Source organism: Zootoca vivipara, chromosome 9 (genome assembly GCF_965207765.1).
Source record: "Zootoca vivipara chromosome 9, rZooViv2.hap1.1, whole genome shotgun sequence".
Lineage (NCBI taxonomy): Eukaryota > Metazoa > Chordata > Lepidosauria > Squamata > Lacertidae > Zootoca > Zootoca vivipara.
In genome coordinates, this window is record NC_142592.1 from 32893951 (window position 1) to 32913378 (window position 19428).

General features: G+C 42.2%; 1 protein-coding gene across 1 annotated transcript in view; it reads left to right on the forward strand.

Annotated features, from left to right (window-relative positions):
• The window catches only part of TMTC2 (transmembrane O-mannosyltransferase targeting cadherins 2), a 184278-nt gene that overhangs the window by 89816 nt on the left and 75034 nt on the right, over positions 1–19428 (forward strand). Inside the window, exon 3 of the mRNA XM_035126826.3 lies at positions 13749–14577. Within this exon, the coding sequence (XP_034982717.3) occupies positions 13749–14577 (829 nt within the window). The remainder of the gene's footprint in view (positions 1–13748; positions 14578–19428) is intronic.

Sequence of the window (19428 nt, forward strand, 5' to 3'; positions counted from 1 at the left end):
GGTAGAAACCTAGCACCTCAGTGATAAGGTTGGGACAGAACCTTTCTCCCCACTGCACTAATTATCTTTGCTTTTAAGATGGGAAAGGCATCTCAACGTCCCCAGCACTGCTATCATCACCATATGTCCTGAAACATGTACACTTCAGGACTTTAACCAGCTCATTCTGCTGGAACCAGTCCTGATTCAGGGTTATTACAAAGCATAACTTCCTGTTGTTGACTTCATGGGCTGACATTTGTGTTCAAAATTTTGCTTCTGATATGAATACACCTAAAGGCATAAGCTTAATTACATGAAAGTATATTTCAACATTTCTGTAAGGCGCTACCCTTTTCTTTTTGGGGGAAATTTTGCTTCAACAGCTTTTCAACAGTAAGTAGCATGGTTTCATTAAAATAAAAACGAGGGTGTTTTTGCTACTGGAAATGAGATAGCTGTAACATACATTTCTCACTTTTGAATGTTTATTTCTCTTTGCTGCCTTTAGGAATTTAGAGAGTGCAAAAGCTTGGGACAAATCATGCATCTGTAGTGGGTGACTAGCTGTGGAGGAGATTTTCACAGCATCTTTTATATTGCCTCTCATACTTTGAAATAGTGAACCACCCTGAGACCTCGGGGTATAGGGCAGTATATAAATTCAATCAATCAATCAATCAATCATGCAAAATTCATTTGAGGCCTCTGTTTTCATAAGAAGATCCTTCTATGTCTTCATGCATGTGCAAGTCATATGGTTGCACTTTGCTAATGGGCACTACAGTACTGATGAGAATGCGGAAGCTGTAGTTCAGCAAGATCTGGAGGGCCAAAGGTTCTCCACACTTGATCCAGCCCCTTATGGTGAACCATAACTGGCAGCAAGTTTTCAGAATCTGGAACAGAAGCTTTTCTGTTCCAGCTACCTGATCCTTTGAAGTGGAGAGGCATTGAATTGAACTTGGTGCCGGATATATGCAAAACATGCATGGAAAGCAAGCTACTGCCCCATAATTAGTATTATGCAACCCTTAAATATATTTGGTCTTCATCAAAGCAACAGAGGCACTAGCATTGCTTGTCTTTGCGGGGAGGCATTTACATAGCAGACAACTGAAAAAGTGACAAAGGTTCAATATTTCAATTCGCACATTAAAAATGAATAAATCTGGGAGTATATTTGTATTACTGTAATGATGTGTTGTCTTAGTGGGTTGAAATTCATGGTGTAAGGTTTGCCACAATAAAGACTGAAGCTGCAGGCAGTGGCAACTGAAGCCAGAGATTGCCATTCATCTTTCTTTGGCAAGATTTAGTAAAGGTGAAGCCAGGTAGGCAGGCAGTTGGGTGTTCCAGATCTGCAGGACTTAAACAGCTCCTGGAGGAGAGCTGAATCACACATTAGCAAATATCCTGAAAAGTGCCTTGGGCACCGCTTATCCTCAGTTAAGAATAGATTCCTTGGCATTTATCCTCATAAGGACCAATATGAATTGATCCTGAAATGGAGGATTCTGAACAGAAGTGCCCTTGAGATCTCTTGCTGAACTATTGTTTTTAAAATAATGTTTACTCCACTGTTCATCTAAAAAAAAATAATCCCTCCCCAGAAGCTTAAAGCAATCAATAAAATACACAGACGAAAAGACATGACACAATAGGAGAAGGATTTGGGAGGAATCAGGGTGCAAACCAACCTCCCCTTCCAGCAGGGAGAGGAGAAGGAAGCTCCATGCTGTTGCTCCTGCTCTGACCAAATGATGGGACTAGCGTGGTCTCCCCACCCACTCACCATAATCTTCTTTGGAGGCAGCCTCACAGTAGCACTTGGCCTCTTGGCACATGACAGAGGCTTTGCAGTCCCATGTCATTTACAACCCTGACAAGTAAGCAATTCAAGGGGTGAGTGACAGCATATTTTATAAGGAGGCTTCTGTAAGCCTGAAGGTTAGAACTGGGGATCAACAATGCTGGCTTCCATTTTTTTCTGCCCATTGAAAATATCTAGACCAGGGGTCAGCAAACTTTTTCAGCAGGGGCCGGTCCACTGTCCCTCAGACCTTCTGGGGGGCCAGACTATTTTTTGGGGGGGGGGATGAACGAATTCCTATGCCCCACAAATAACCCAGAAATGCATTTTAAATAAAAGGACACATTCTACTCATGTAAAAACACACTGATTCCCGGACCGTCAGCGGGCCAGATTTAGAAGGCGATTGGGCCGGATCCAGCCCCCGGGCCTTAGTTTGCCTCCCCATGATTAGACTCTGCCCAATTGTTGTCAGTTGCCAGCCTCCATTTTGCCTTGGAGCACTGCAGGTTCCTTAACACTTTGAAGGTGTGAGCTTGAGGTATTCTGTTCAGTAAACTTTGCCCTGTTTCTTCTGATATATGTAAATCTGGCACCAGCCTGCTTTTCTAAGACACAAAAGGGCCTTTACTTCAGCTGAAACTCAGCAAGGTGGGCATACATGTAACATAATATATCCTCTTCATATGTAGGGTGCTTTTAGTCTCTTCAAGAAGGTCTTTCACTCATTAAGGAGTTTCTATTATGATAACTTTGAGAGGAGGCTGCCGTCCTCAGCCTTCCCACTGAGTTGAAGTCTCATTATAAATTGTCTCTTTATGTTTCCAAAATGCTGGGTTCCCAAGCTTAGCTCATTAATGAGACAGGAATGTATTTCATAATGGCTGGCTTGTTGCACCAGAACCACACAGAGGAAAAAAGAATGTTGCAATTTAATTCATTGGTGCTGGAAACACATTTGCACTTCAGCAAGCCTGCTAAAGAGAACGTGATGAAGATTGATTCCAACTCTCCCCCCTCCAAAAATGAAATTCACTTTCTTTTGTTTTTCCTGTGTTTCATCTGTATATCTACGTTTTTAAAAAAGTTTCCCTTTGACAAAATACATAGGAATTATTACCAAAACACCCAGTGAAACTCAACTTTCTTTGAAGAATATGCTGTTTTTCAAACAGAAGGGAAAAAGAATGCTTTCAGCCACAAAGACCAAATTGCTTCACAGCTAAAACTGGTTCAGCCATAGTCTGTTCCCTGGTGGGAATGGCTAAATCTCTTATTTAAAGCTAAACAAGATTACTCCAAAAGCTGGCATTCAAATAGCTTTTTGCAGAATGGCATAGTAGGTATGGGGTTCCTACAGTCTCCAGTGCAGAATCAACAATTGAACTCTTTAGGTGCTTAACATTCTAGAAGTTTACTTTAGAATTAGCTTGCCTTCAGAAGGCAAAAGATTGCTAAGTATTTGATTTCCTGACATTAGTTTAACAAAGAAGTCACCATGTCAGCTATAATACCATGAAATGGAATAAGCATTTCCTGTTCCATTCTCTCCACAAGGATCTCTGTCCCTCCACCCCTTCCTTTCACTTGATTGAGGCTACCATTTATCAATTGTTAAGTTTGTGATAGATTTGTATGCTGAGGATCAAACAGCTATATTAAGAATGTTAAAATGTTTTGACCTATATAGATTCAGAAGTATATCAAAATAATTTTATGTCATTTTGTTGTTGTCGTTTAGTCGTTTAGTCGTGTCCGACTCTTCGTCACTCCATGGACCAGAGCAGTGTTTCTCAACCTTTTTTGGGCCACGGCACACTTTTTCCGTGAAAAAAATCACGAGGCACACCACCATTAAAAAAGTTTAAAAATTTAACTCTGTGCCGCCCTATATTATAATTATGACTGTAAGAAACACCTGCCAAATATTGCTTTCCGGCGGGTTAGTGTTGTATGTTGGCGGCCGCCAGGCTCGTTTGCACTGAGCTTTGGGAAAGAGGAGGAGAAATATTGCTTTCCGGCGGGTCAGTGCTGATCATTGGCGGCCGCCAGGCACGTGACAATGCAAATCACCCTTCTCGTCGCCGCACGTCGCGGCACACCAGCCAGAGTCTCGCAGCACACTAGTGTGCCGCGGAACAGCGGTTGAGAAACGCTGGACCAGAGCACGCCAGGCACTACTGTCTTCCAGTGCCTCTTGCAGTTTGGTCAGACTCATGTTCATAGCTTCAAGAACACTGTCCAACCATCTCCTTGTGCCCTCCGTCTTTCCCAACATCAGGGTCTTTTCCAGGGAGTCTTCTCTTCTCATGAGGTGGCCAAAGTATTGGAGCCTCAGCTTCAGAATCTGTCCTTCCAGTGAGCACTCAGAGCTGATTTCCTTCAGAGTGGATAGGTTTGATCTTCTTGCAGTCCATGGGACTCTCAAGAGTCTCTTCCAGCACCATAATTCTGTCATAATTACATAATTATGTCATTTTATTATTTCTTAAATCTTAAAACAACATGCATTTAACAAATCTTCAGCTTTGGGAGGACTCTTCCTACCCCATGTCCAGCCCATCAAATTATTGTATAACATTTGCGGTAATTTACTGTTGCTTGAAGGTTTTGCACCTTTTAATATTGAGCTGGCTGATAAATGGATTGTCAGATACTCATTACCCATAGCAAGAAAATGGTACTTCCTGCACATAATTTTAATTTGTTCCTTTCATTCTTCTTCTAATAGTGCTCCATTCCAATTTCCACTTAGTAGAATACATAGGAAATTAATGAAAAAGCCAAATTCCAAAACAGGAGAGTCAGAGAGAAGGGCGGGGTGAGACCAACACATGTAATTTACATGATTAATAAGGCTAACCCTTGGTTTTTCTTACACATGGAGTGGGCACATGATTGCTTCCACATGGGAGAAGTAACATTTCACTTGGGATACCCTCTCTCTCTGAAACTTATCATTCAAGTTTTGTGCCTCAAAAAGGAAGGTGAAATCTCAGTAGTTGAGGCTCCCTGAGAATTTGGCATCAACATGGAGACTTATGCTTCTTTGAAGCTTGTGTGTGTGTGTGTGCGCGCGTGCGCGCGTGCGTGCGCACACACATTTTGAGCTAGGGAGGTAAGACTGGCTATTCTAAAAAGCTGCCGTCTGCTATTGGCTTATCCTTTAGCTGCAACCACTATGCATTGTTTAACTCAGGGTTCTGTCAGTGGTTGGGGAAAAGCCTTTTCCACAGCGAATTCTCACATTTATCGATGTGTAATATAAACTGCCTTATCCTTACCCTAGATTGTCTCAGGGGAGTAGAAGTGTTCACCAACAACGTGAAATTTATGATTCCGTGAAGCTGCAGTCGTGGGGGCTTCAGGCTGCCAATAATATTAATGTAAAAAAAAATAAGCCAGAAAAAGTTAATCCTAGAAGCAGCAATTTTTTAAAGAGCGCATTGAGGATAACACTGTTTTACGAGACTGAGACGAATGATAAGCCTCAAAGAAAGAAGCTATGACAAGGCATCAAACATATGCTAATATGGGGGTTGATCAGCATCTGTAGCAATGCGCTTTCACAAACTGTGCCATGTCAAGAATTCAGAAACTACAAAGGTGGAAGAGATGCTTAACAAAGGAAACGAACACACACATTTGTAAATGCATGGAACTCTTCGAGTAGCAAACTGCAGTCTCTAATATACCACTAATACATTGCTTATGCATCTTTATCACTGGGAAGCCAAGCACAGACAAAACAAGGGCTCCAATACAGCCACGAGAAAGACACCAAAGAAACAAAAGGCCAGTCAGACAAATTGGTAATGTTCCCAATGGTTTTTGAAAACATTTCTTTTACATGGGAAAGGTTTACTAGACAAAACTTGAATACTGCAGGTAACCAAAGCAGGCTGTAGTTCCAAGCAGGAAATCAAGCATCCCACAGTTGCACCATAGGCAAATGAATGTGGCAGTGCTACAATAACTTGTTGGAGTTAAATTGGCTGATTTGCATGGGATGCAACAAACACACAAAACGTAACCAGCTGTGCATTCACATAAACAATCCTCTTCTGTATTTTTCACACTATCAAGCATTTCTCTTGTACATAATCAACACATAACTGTAATTGTAATTGTAATTAGTTTTTATTGCGGCCATTGGCCCATATCAAAAACAAAACAGAAAAACAAAAACAAACAATTCATCATACATTAAAATCAACACATAAAGTTCAACAAAGTAAACAGTCCCAATAGATCAGTTCATTCATAGAGTCCAAATTTTTGCCATTTTCTGTTTCACATATGTCTTTGTATATTCATAAAATCCAAATGGGAGGAGGGGAAAGGAGATTGTTAGCCACTTTGAGACTCCTTCGGGTAGTGATAAAGTGGGATATCAAATCCAAACTCCTCCTCTTCTTCTTCCACTACAGTTCCACAGAATCTTGACAAGGATTTCCAGAATAATGCCTTGTTTCGCCCTCCTGGGCTTCATCAGTTGTGCATGTTCTAAATAGTATAAATGAATACAATATTATATTTCAACATACTTTAACAAATTAGAATAATATAAACAATTGTACCATAGGGGTACATACTGTATGTAGTATATCAAGATTATGGGTCTTATGACATAGTGGTTGCTGTAGTGAACAACAACTGTTGCAATGTAAGGTTATATAGACAGGCGCAGTATTGATTTTAGTTATAGGTGACGGCAATCTACAACTGCAAGGTTTCCTTCTTTTGGTTTGCACGGGACGGGCATTAAATATAAAGAGAGTTAACAGCATGTTCAGGGTACCTTTCTATAGTAAGTGCAGTCCTATGTGCATGTACTTGAAAGTACCTAAATCAGTGTTCAGTGGTGCTTACTCCTAGGTAAATTTACATTTGTTTGCAGCCGAAGTCCAAACTCAGCCAGAGTTAAAAATATATATATTATTGGCTTGTAATAAAACCCTAGTCTGTCCCTAGTTAATATGAATAGTGCAAGTAGTTGCAAGAAGTACACTCTAGATGAGATAAAAAGCAATGTGGGCTGAAAACCATGTGCAAGTGAGCTACCAGAATCAACATGGTTCCTAACCTACATCCCATTGCTGACTAGGCACCATGGAGCCTAAGATTTGGTTTGTATGGTTCCTAGAGACTGGAAACAGCCAGTCTCCATACCAGGCAAACGAAAGGGAGATCACTATAACATATTATGCTGCCATCAAAATCTATCATGTGGAAACTATTTCCAGCTTCCTCTATGCGATGAAAGTAATGTGTAGGCCAGCCGTATGAAACAGTTTATCATGTCATTCCCTCCCTCTTCCTCATCTCCTCAATTCAAACATAAAAGGAGAGAAATCCATAGGCAGCAGCACATAAAAAGAGGAAATATAGATAATGCTGACTCAGTTGATGACTGGCAGGTACTTCAACTGATTGGATTCCAGTTACATCTGGATAGTTTTTTCTGTCAATCCCAGAGCCAGCTTGCTATTTATACTACAAATAGAATTCAGTATTGGATGGTTTTCCACTGCTGGATTGTTAAAGCTGCTTAGACCTTCCAGAGGCTTAATTTGGGATTAAATGACATTTTGCTCATAAAATCCATTTAGTTAATTCGCTTGCAAAGTGTGTCCCCTCCTGCAGTTTTAATGTACTACTTATTTTTTCTTCTTCTGTTTGAAATAAAACATGCTTCTTGGCTTTAGGTTTGCTTTAACAAGGCACTATTAGGTATTCATAATACTGCAAACAAATGAAAGACTTGGCATAATCATTTGAGCACATTTTGTAACTGCTGCAACTCTTTTAGCAACATTTGAATATTTCTGCCTCATTTGTACGTTTTCTGTACTACAGAAAATGGCAGACAATAGTCTACTGCTGCCGTAGTCCACCCAAAAGTCTGAAGTATAGCCCCAGCATATAACATCTGCTGTTACAAGGCCTGGTATATGCAGAAGGCATGTATGAACACTTGAAGTTTTCTCCTTGGCTTTGCCTGGAAGAAGCAGCAACTGGCATGGCCTGTTCACAAGATCCGGTCAAGTTCTTCTATTTACCCACCCCCTCCTTCTGTGCCCAACTTTGAAATTTGGCTTTGTCCAAAGGTTTAGCATGCCATCGGATGTTTAACATAGCCTTTCCCCAATCTTGTGCCCTCCAGAAGTTATTGGATTCAAATTCCCTTAAGCCCCAGCCAGCATGGCAAATGGTCAGGAATTATGTAAGCTATAGGCTAACACATCGGAAAGGCCTCAAGTGGTTTGGCACATTTAAAAACCTACTGAACAAAGCAACATATTCATCAAACAAAATATAGCTGTGCTGATATCTTAGTGCCTTCGAAAAGCAGCCCATGTAACAACGTCTCTCACCGTTCTTAAAAATACTAGCTGCATTTTGGTTTGGAGACTCATTAATTCTACTTTTATGGAAGCACAGCTTGCAATGTGTCTCCGTTTGCCTATGCTGTTTGCCCAAGGCATATAGATATACCAGTACAGTGGTACCTCTACTTACGAATAACTCTACTTACGAATGTTTCTACTTACGAATGGAGCTCCGTCTGCCATCTTGGATGCAGTTTAGATAGGATTTTTTCTACTTATGAATTTTTAGATAGGGTTGCTTCGACTTACGAATTTTTTCTCCCAATGCATTCCTATGGGATTCGACTTACAAATTTATTCAACTTACAAATGTGCGTTCGGAACGAATTAAATTCGTAAGTGGAGGTACCACTGTATAATGCTTTTGTTTGAACTTATTGTGAAAGGGCGTGGTATCTTCCAGAGACAATGTATTTCTTGGTTGATTATTAAAAAAAAATCTAAGCAGTGTACAAAATACAAGCAACAATAGACAACTTAAACAAAATATTACAAAAATGCACAGTAACATATAAAAATGTTAGATGCATACAAAGTTACTAATATACATACCAGTTTGTAAATCAATATCAGTTCATTCTCTTTTGGACCACCCCCACTCTCAGCCTTCAAACAAACTCAGCTCACCCACAAAAAAGAAGAGCTCAGCAGATGTCACCCTAGTCCAGGCATCCCCAAATTGCGGCCCTCCAGATGTTTTGGCCTACAACTCCCATGATCCCTAGCTAAGAGGATCAGTGGTCAGGGATGATGGGAATTGTAGTCCAAAACATCTGGAGGGCCGAAGTTTGGGGATGCCTGCCCTAGTCTCTCACTAGAACCATAGCATTTTAGAGTTGGAGGGGACCATGATGGTCATCTAGTCTATCTAGGGTTGCCAGACTCAATAGAGGACAGGACTTCTGTGCCTTTAATTGCCCTGCTCTCTTTTGAGTCTGGAAACCTTAAAGAGAAACCAGCAGACCGTTTGCTTGGAAATTAAACAAAGGGTCTGCTTTGTTTCTCTTTAAGATTTCCAGACTCAAAAGAGAGCAGGGCAATTAAAGGCACAGAAGTCCTGTCCTCTATTGAGTCTGGCAACCCTAAGCCTACCTCCCTGCAATGCAGAAAACTTTTTGCCCAATGAGGAGCTCAAACCCATGACCCTGAGATTAAGTGTCTCGTGCTCTACTGACTGAGCTGTCTAGACTTTCTTTTTATGGGCAGGCACAAGGTCATAATCTGCTGTACTCTCCACACATTGTTCCAGGTACAGCAAGTTGAGTTTCCCAGGGGGTCCAAAGGATGGGAAACCCCCTTGTGCACTTACAGCTTTTTCTTCCCCCTTTGTCCTCTCCTCTTCCTCCAGCTGCTCTATTTGTGCTGGAAATGTAGAGACATGATACTAAAACTGTGATCTGATGGCTTTTAAAATATTTTAAGTTTAATTTTGTATAATTTTATTGGCACCTACCCTAAGCTTTGTTAGGGTGTGGTTATAAATCTAAAAACAGAAAAACTAAAAACAAATATCTAGGGTCTCTTCAACACCCTTTCGATTTATACTTTTTTGTGTACACAGTAGTAATATATGAAGACCCCTTAGAATTTATATGACAAAAATGTCAAGATGTTGCTGAAGAACACATTTTCAAACACCTCTTTAGTATGGATAACAACTGGAGAACGATCCTTGATGTCCATGGCTCTCTCCACCACCAGATGTCAAATGGATATTGTATGCAGTCACCTTTAGATGCATGAAGCTGAGTTGCTGAGAACTTTAGAAACTACAGTGGTACCTCGGGTTAAGTACTTAATTGGTTCCGGGGTGCCATTCGCTCCCCGAAAAGTACTTAATCGGAGCGGCGATAGCGCACCTGTGTGAAGCGCCGATAGAGCGCTTCTGCACATGCGCAAACTGCGCAGATTGCTTCTGTGCATGCACATTTGGCGGAACCCGGAAGTAAACACTTCTGGGTCCGCGGAGTACTTAAACTGAAAGTCCTCAAACCGAAACATACTTAAACCGAGGTAGGACTGCATAAAGAGCCACTGTAGATGCTCTTCCAGCTCTTCAGGAAGTGGCTTACCTTCTATAGTCTGTGCAAACAAAAAAAATCTGAACATTTGTGTAATGCAGCCCAATTTATATTGGCTGAAGGCATTTACTGTATGTTCTTTTGAGATGTGTGGGAGGTTATATTTATTTATAAATGCTGGCATATACACCTCTTTGTAATGTGAGAATAGTCTTGTGCGTTTTTGAATGCTTCGTGCCATGCTTTCAGATCTTCAGAGTATGGTTCTTTGATGTTTGTTCCTAAAAGGATAAGGAAAGGGCAAAGAGAAATAATGCTTGCCTTCTGGAAACACCATATGCCACTGGATAAATGAGGACTTCACATTGACAAGGGCTACAGTGTGGGATAATCTGCTGCGGAATTTAATTCAGCAGTATTTATGGTAGAGGTGTGCAATCGGAATCTGAGCAAAAGTGTTGTATCATGTGCAATATATGGATTGGTTGGGATTGGTAAATGTACAAGACGATTCACTGATTGAAATGCCACACATTATTGCTGTGCTTTTAATCAGATCTTTGGAAGAAGAAAACCCTGTGCACATTCATTTTCTTTCCCAGAGGAAAATTACAGCTGATGAAGGGTTAGAGGATTTATGAGGGTGCCAAAGCATATGGCAGATGGGCTGGATTAGGACTCAGGAGTACAGTAATCCAAATCCTTGTTGCCAAGTATTATAAAGAACTCTGCCTCCTGCTGGGTTCTTCTAAATTTATAGCCTAAAAAGCAAGGGCTGCAGATACCGAAAATAAAAGTACTGTTTGCAGAGCTGTTCCCTAAATTAATGTCTAGATAAACAACTCTTTTGGCTTTTCCACTCCAGGCATTATCCTACCCTCAATGAAATTTATTACAAAGCACCATGTTATGAGCTGCTAAGAGTGCTGATGTGTTTGTAGGTTGTGTTTGGAAATGGTTTGAGATACGTACTGCCCACAATATTACCGGTAGGTTTGGGCCCTGATTTGACACTTCATAAAGCAGCTTGTTTTGATGTGAAGTGATTCATAGGCTGTCTGATTGAGATCAGTGTCTACCTGAGTCTGCATCATTCTCTGTTCCATCTCCACCCTGAAATCACCATTGGAATTTTTTCTAAGGCTATGACTTCCAAAGTGGATGGAATTTGCTTCCTCGGTCCATTTGGCTGGAAACAGTCCAACAAATCTACAATCCTATATTGTGAAGCATCAGGGAAAGGCATGTAATAAAGGGATTCAACATAAGCATTAGTCAAGGGTGCCAACTTGAATAAAAACTTTTTTTTTGGGGGGGGGGGAGTTAAGCCCTGCCCCATATAATCAATCACATGACTTGGCACACATAAACATCATTTGAATGGCAATGCCCTTAATTTTGGCAGGGTTCTAGAGCCCTTACGCCTCCTTCCCAAAGCTGGGCAAGTGCTTGCAGGTCTTTGGGAAGTAGGTGAGAGGGTTCTAGGACCCTGCCAGAGCCCTCCCGCCTCCTTCCCAAAGCCAAGTAAGCAGCCCTCCACTTTATGGGGGTCTGGTTCCAGGGGTTCCAGGCTTTCCACTTTTTGAGTATACATCTGGACCCTCAGAACCAAGCCCTGCATACCTGAAGGAGTGTTTCCACCCCCATCGTCCAGCCCACACACTGAGGCCCAGCTCTGGGGGCCTTCCGGTAGTTCCCCCCACTGCAAGAAGTGACGTTACAGGGAACCAGGCGAAGTGGCTTCTCGGTGGTGGCACCTGCCCTGTGGAATGCCCTCCCATCAAATGTAATACAGATAAATAACTGTATAACTTCGAGAAGACCTTTGAAGGCAGCACATTATCAGGAAGTTTTTTAATGGTTTATGTTTTATTATGTTTTTAATATTTTGTTGGGAGCCTCCCAGAGTGGCTAAGGCAGCCCAGTCAGATGGGCGGCATATGAATATTACTATTATTATTATTACTTGTATTGGTTCCAATAGCTCCTTGGTATGTTCAGAATTCTCCACCCCCGCTCCCCAAACTCACAACTTTCTGCACTTTCCTGACTTTTAGAAGAGCTTTTGTCAATCAACATACCGTATGCCCTGCTGTTAGGGAAGGCAACTTTGTCACCTGCTTCCTGCCACCTTCACGCTTACAATGTTGGACTTGAAAATGCTTCTCTCTAGTTTTGCTACAGTTCTACAGTACGTGCATGCTGGAGACTGTGATATTCCTAGTTTCAGTATTGCATAAAATGGTCAGTCACAGATGCACGTGTAACCTGTGCTAGTGCTGGCATCAGGGTTACCAACGCTGGTTCCTTGGTAATTTTTGCTAATTGTACTCTGTATTGATTCCACAAGATAAACTGTAGCAGCATATTCTAAAATATGCTGATTGTCAAGGTTTTCTCTTTCACAGTCTTCATTTAAGAATCTTGGGAGACAAGCAGAAATTCTTAAGCCTGGTGTATTTATGCATACTTTGTGGCTCATAACATTATCTTGTGTTATGGTTGGCATGCTGGAGATTGTTAGGAAGGCTTCCAATCTAAAACTATAGAAAGCTCAGTGAACACCTAAGCAAGACGTAAGCACTGAGGATGATAAGGGGAGGGGGGATGCTAAAGCAATTTCTGCGATTTCAGATGCCAGAAAAACCACACATAGGAACCAAATAATTGACCATGATATACAGCATGAATATGATGAGCAGTTCAAGCAAATGTCAAGCTATTACTGCCTACCATAAATAAACTAAAGGCATGCTTTAAAGTGCACTTGTTGTAGCTAGTTTGCTCATGTCTTTGACCCTTGGACCCCGCATAGCAGCTCAGTATAGCTGAAATTGCTATTTTGAATGGCGCTCCAGATCGTCCCTCGAGGGAAAAAGAAATGGGAGAGAGAGAGAGAGAGAGAGAGAGAGAGAGAGAGAGAGAGAGAGAGAGAGCGAGAGAGCGCACTATGGGGAGGATTCTGGAGAGAAATTTTTTTACCTGCCCTTTGAAAAAAAGTGTATTTGATGTCCAGGCCAAAGCAGAGAGTGGAGTTAATGAAAGGGGAAAGAGCGACAGATTTTCAGTATGCTGATTGCAACTGTATTCTTACAGGTGTGAGATTAGATTGCTGCTTGTGCAATTGAAATTCTGGTAGCTTCTTTGTGTAAGGCAAAAAGCAGATTAAACAAAGTGTGATGAAATCACATGACCATCTCATGCATGTGCCTGATGCTCACATGCAGAATCAAATCATGTAAGTGGCCTAATTGCGTGCACGCACACACACACACACACACACCGCAACAAAGGTGGGAAATTTGCAAGATAAGACAGTATTTCTATTTTTATAACAGTGTAGCTTCTGGCTTACAACAAAACCTTAGTGATGGACAAGCAATTCTATAAAAGCATTTAGACATAATAGATTGTACTAGAAAAGCTTGTAGGGCTTTATAGTTTCTTTAGGTAAGTTTTTTAAAAGCTCACAGAAGCAACTTCAGAATCCCAAAAACCAAAATATGAATGTAATTTTATTTATTCTTCTTTTTTCCCTTTCAGCGGAAGAATTTACCCCTTCTTTTGAGCATTGGTTTATTGATCTTCTGGGGAGCTTTGCTACTAGGTCTTCGCTTTTATTGGATGGGGAACAAACCTCCCAGCTTTTCCAACTCTGACAACCCAGCAGCTGACTCGGAGAGTTTTCTAACACGAACCTTGACCTTTTTTTACCTGCCAACCAAAAATCTTTGGCTATTGCTGTGCCCGGACACTCTTAGCTTTGATTGGTCCATGGATGCTGTGCCTCTTCTCAAAACAGTCAGTGACTGGAGGAACCTACACACAGTGGCCTTTTATGCTGGACTTCTCCTCCTTGCTTACACCGGTTTGAAAAGCTCCAGCAAAGAGAGAGAATGCAATGGGAAAAGCGTAACAAATGGCAAGCAGAACACCAATGGCCATAACTGCCTATCAGAAATGGAGTATAAAAGCTTGGAGTTGAAGCCCAGCTTTGTACCTAAAGAAGAAAACGGCATTAACAAACACTTGCCGCAGAGACCGCAACTCCCCTCAACTGAGAATATTGTAGTTCTGTCTCTGTCCTTATTAATTGTGCCCTTTATTCCGGCCACAAACTTTTTTTTCTATGTAGGCTTTGTGATAGCAGAGCGTGTCTTGTATATACCTAGTATGGGCTTCTGCCTGCTAATCACTGTGGGCACCAGGGCCCTCTACATCAAAGCCCAAAAGCGCTTTCTGAAGAACTTGATTTTTTTTGCCACTGCTGCATTAATATTTTTCTATGGACTCAAGACTTTTGTCAGGAATGGGGACTGGCAGAATGAAGAGATGCTGTATAAGTCAGGGATAAAAGTAAATCCAGCTAAAGGTAATGTTCTCTATTTTGTTTTGTTTTGTTAAAAAAAAATCCACTGTCTATAATTCTGTTTTCTTTTTCTGGATTGAACACTTAGGATATGGATCCTACATGTGCATTTATAAACTAGTGTATACCATACAAATAGTACAGTCATATAGAATATAAATTTGTTTTGATTCCATATTAAGAGAAATCATTTTAGCATGCAGTAAAAACAACCACATGAGAACCACAAAAATGTTTTGTAAACATTTCACACATCTAACAAACTATGCTATAATGAATTGTTACATAATAAGCAATACAGCCAGCCAGTGGCGGAGCTTCATGCTCCGACACCAGGGGCCGGAGAGCAGACGGGGCGGGGGCGCCGCCTGCAGGGACCTGAGGTGCTTCCCGGGGGTGTGATGCGCATCCCGGGGGCAGGGGCGCAGCCCGGAGGGCCATGGCGGGTCCTGGGGCAGGGCACGCTACCTGCAGGGGCGTGGTGCCTAGCACGGGGGGGGGCAGCCGCAATGGCACCCTACCAGGATCATGCTGCCGGGGGTGGTGTGCTCGCCCCCACTCCTCTTCCTCTGCCAGTGCAGACAGCCCCCAGTTTACACACTTTCAATATGCGCAAGATCATGTGTATCTGCATTGCACCGAACCTGGAAGTGACCCGGAAACATCAAAAAGAAATCACTGAAACATCACTAAAAGGGTGGGGCAGGGCCGGATAGGGTTGGGCAGAATGGGGACAGAACAGGGTGTTTGTAGGCTTTTTCAATGGGTTTTGATTATATACAATTTCACTGATGCAAATGGTTCCTTGGAACATAACCCCCATAAGCCCCTGCTTGTATGAACATGCTTTAACTTAACTCTGATTCAGATATTTGAATCTGTTTCCACAAGTGAAGAAAAGTTTGGTAATTAGTGGGGTGTCTAAAACCTGTGGATCAGATCAACTTCCCCCCTTTTTCTTGTTTTCCTTTGGTTATGGCCAAACTTGAAACTTGAAAAAGACAGCCGATACAGAAATTTAATGTTAGTTGTACTGTCCTTTTGACATTTATAATGAAACATCGATATTGCTACATAAACAGTGTGATTTATTCTCCGCTTCCCTGATGAAACATCTCTCTGTTGCATTTTCCAGGTATTTGAAATGTTGGAAAATCTAACCTGTTAATAGCTGCATATCTGAATGAACAGCCTGTCTTTGTTTCACATGGTGTGTGGCCGCAGCAGTGCACCTGGGAAATTTAGGTTAGATTTAAGCAAATTCAAAATGGCTTGTATGTAAGAAACAGTATTATTTTCAAGCATGCTGCAGGACTTGGATCTGCTGATTGTGAAGCAAGCTTCATTTAGCAATAAAGCTTTATAAATTGCAGCTTAAAAATGCAGATTAGGGACGGGGAAATGGGTGCTGAGGTGCATAGTAGTATTATCCTGTTGTAAATAGCTGTCCAGTATTTCAAATAGGGCTATAGGGTGGGGACCAAAGGTTACCTTCCTTTGATGGGAAGAGGCTTTCTGTTGGAACCTTTGGGTTCAACCCATAATGTTTAGAAAGTTTATCCCCCTTTAGAAGGACTTCAGACCTCTGTAACATTACAGTTTTCTGGCAACATTACTCATCACATTTGATAGCTGTTGAATAGTTTGTTTAAATGTTAGGGTTTACTATTGTTCCACAGGGTGTGTACCACTTTCTGCTTAGCAGGATAATATGCAAGGTTGCCTACATGATTAGATCAGCCAATGTGCTGCAGAAACTCAGCCCCAGAAAATGAGAAGCGGTGAAGGCCGGCCCTTGGGAGCACTAGCTGGGGCTAATGACCATGCTCCCACTCTCATATGTAGGGATGCCTGAACAAAGCTTAAAGAATTATTCATTTATTCAACTTCATCTCATTTTAATCATAGAATCATAGAGTTGGAAGAGACCACAAGGGCCATCCAGTCCAACCCCCTGCCGAGCAGGAAACACCATCAAAGCATTCTTGACATATGCCTGTCAAGCCTCTGCTTAAAGACCTCCAAAGAAGGAGACTCCACCACACTCCTTGGTAGCAAATTCCACTGCCGAACAGCTCTTACTGTCAGGAAGTTCTTCCTAATGTTTAGGTGGAATCTTCTTTCTTGTAGTTTGAATCCATTGCTCCGTGTCCGCTTCTCTGGAGCAGCAGAAAACAACCTTTCTCCCTCCTCTATATGACATCCTTTTATATATTTGAACACGGCCATCATATCACCCCTTAACCTTCTCTTCTCCAGGCTAAACATACCCAGCTCCCTAAGCCGTTCCTCATAAGGCATCGTTTCCAGGCCTTTGACCATTTTCGTTGCCCTCTTCTGGACACGTTCCAGCTTGTCAGTATCCTTCTTGAACTGTGGTGCCCAGAACTGGACACAGAACTGGATGTGTCCAGAACTGGACACATTTTATGAATTGCTTACCATGAACTCCCCCCCCCCCAAAGTAATTTAACAATGAAAGTCTATGAGTGGCAGCTAGCCATGATAGCAATGCTGTGCCTCCACGGTTGGAGGCAGCAATGTTCTTGGTACCAGTTGCTGGAAACCACAAAAGGGGAGAGTTCCCTTGGGCTCGGGTCCTGCTTGCAGGTTTCCCAAAGGCATCTGGTTGGCCACTGTGAGAGCAGGATGGTGGACTGGGTCTGATCCAGCAGGCTCTCGTTGTGTTCTTATGAAAACCAATAGAAAAAAACAATTTTGCCTCCCATAGGGACTGGGATAAAAATCTTCGCTTTAAAAGGCTTGTTAAAAAAGGAAGGCACTGAAGAAAACAGTAGAGAATGATGGCAACAGGAGGAAGTACCGAAGCTGCCACACCAAAAGCTGTTTGCCTACATCTTATAAAGTAAAAGGCAAAGGTAAAGGGACCCCTGACCATTAGGTCCAGTCGTGACCGACTCTGGGGTTGCGCGCTCATCTCGCATTATTGGCCGAGGGAGCCGGCGTATAGCTTCCAGGTCATGTGGCCAGCATGACAAAGCCGCTTCTGGCAAACCAGAGCAGCACATGGAAACGCCGTTTACCTTCCCGCTGTAGCGGTTCCTATTTATCTACTTGCATTTTGAGGTGCTTTCGAACTGCTAGGTTGGCAGGAGCTGGGACCAAGCAACGGGAGCTCACCCCGTCACAGGGATTCGAACCGCTGACCTTCTGATCAGCAAGCCCTAGGCTCAGTGGTTTAACCACAGCGCCACCTGGGTCCCTTTTACATCTTATAAAATGGACCTCCTAATAAAGTGGAAACTGCAGAAGGCCCTCTTCTGCAAAACACAGTGATTGGTTTGGCATATATGGGGTGAGATTATTCATAGAATCATAGAACTGTAGGGTTGGAAGGTACCCTGAGGAAAATCTCCTCCAAGTCCAGGCAGTGCAGGGATATTTTGCCGAACATGGGGCTCGAACCCATGCACCTGAGGCTAAGAGTCTCATGCTTTACTGGCCGAGCTATCAACAGATGTTATTTTTAGAACTTAATTTTCTAGGAGTTCTCGTTAAATAAACTGAAGACGTTTTTGAAAGTGAACTTTGAGAACAATTGGAGAAGTTCTGCAGAAAACTGGTAGGTTCAGGATTACTTGAGAAAGAGAAATAAAATAGGATCATAGCCCTTCCGATCGACAGTGCAGGTAGAGCACCATTTCATATTTATGTAGTTCGTGAGCAAAGTGAAAATGAGCTACTCCAAAATGCACAACACACAGTTTTGCTCACTTTCAGGGACGGAAAGGATCCCCAAGAGTACCAGCTGCATGGAATGTTGTACTGCTGCCTAAAATTCTCATATGCAAAGGCCAGTCTGTTTGACCCCAAGTTGGCAGTGAATCTGCCAGTCATTAACTGAGGGGAAGCTGCAGAGTAAAGATTGGGAAGATCACCTCTGCATGTCTGCCCATTTGCTTTTCCTGATATACTCAGGGTTTGGGGGGTTGGTTAATGTTATATTTAAATAGCTCCAAACTAGTTGAGCCATGCCGCTTAATAGTGGCTTTCTTTGTTTTTGTTTTTAAAAGAATCAGGAGAAGAGTGGCTGTGGTTAATTAAGGTGAACTCTTCCTTAAGTAAAATTATTAGTAATAGTAATAATAATTGTAGTGTTTAGACTCCACCCATCTGGCTGGGTTTCCCTGCCTGCAACTTTTTTTTGAACAGTTTTTCTGGGTCATGTGGCCAGCATGACTAAGCCGCTTCTGGTGAAACCAGAGCAGCGCACGGAAACGCCGTTTACCTCCCCGCCAGAAGCGGTACCTATTTATCTATTTGCACTTTGACGTGCTTTCGAACTGCTAGGTTGGCAGGAGCTGGGACCGAACAATGGGAGCTCACCCCGTCGCAGGGATTCGAACCGCCGACCTTCTGATCGGCAAGCCCTAGGCTCAGTGGTTTACACCACAGCGCCACCCGTGTCCCACTGTCTGTATTGGCTGTACATACCCCTAAATTTCATTGTTTGTCTTATTTCAGATGGATAACTTACATCCTATAAGTAAGCAAATTCTAAACACTTGGCCAGGCTTCACTTGCTTCTCCTGGGAGAACCATTTTTATTTACATACATACATCAGTTGTCATTTGCACAGCAAGACCCGTGCACAGCTTATGCTGTGATGTTATAATGATATATTCTAATTGCTTTTTTCCTGGTGTAGTAAGTTGTAGGATCAGGCCATTGGTTCCAATTAAATAAACACATTCTAGTCTCTTTGGCCAGGTGCTCTCAAACGCCTCTCAGATTTTGAAATACATTTTGTCAACACCTTCATGTCCTTTTTTGTGTATATCATATATGAACCAATGAATCTAGGAAGAAATCATAAGGATCATGGCACATAG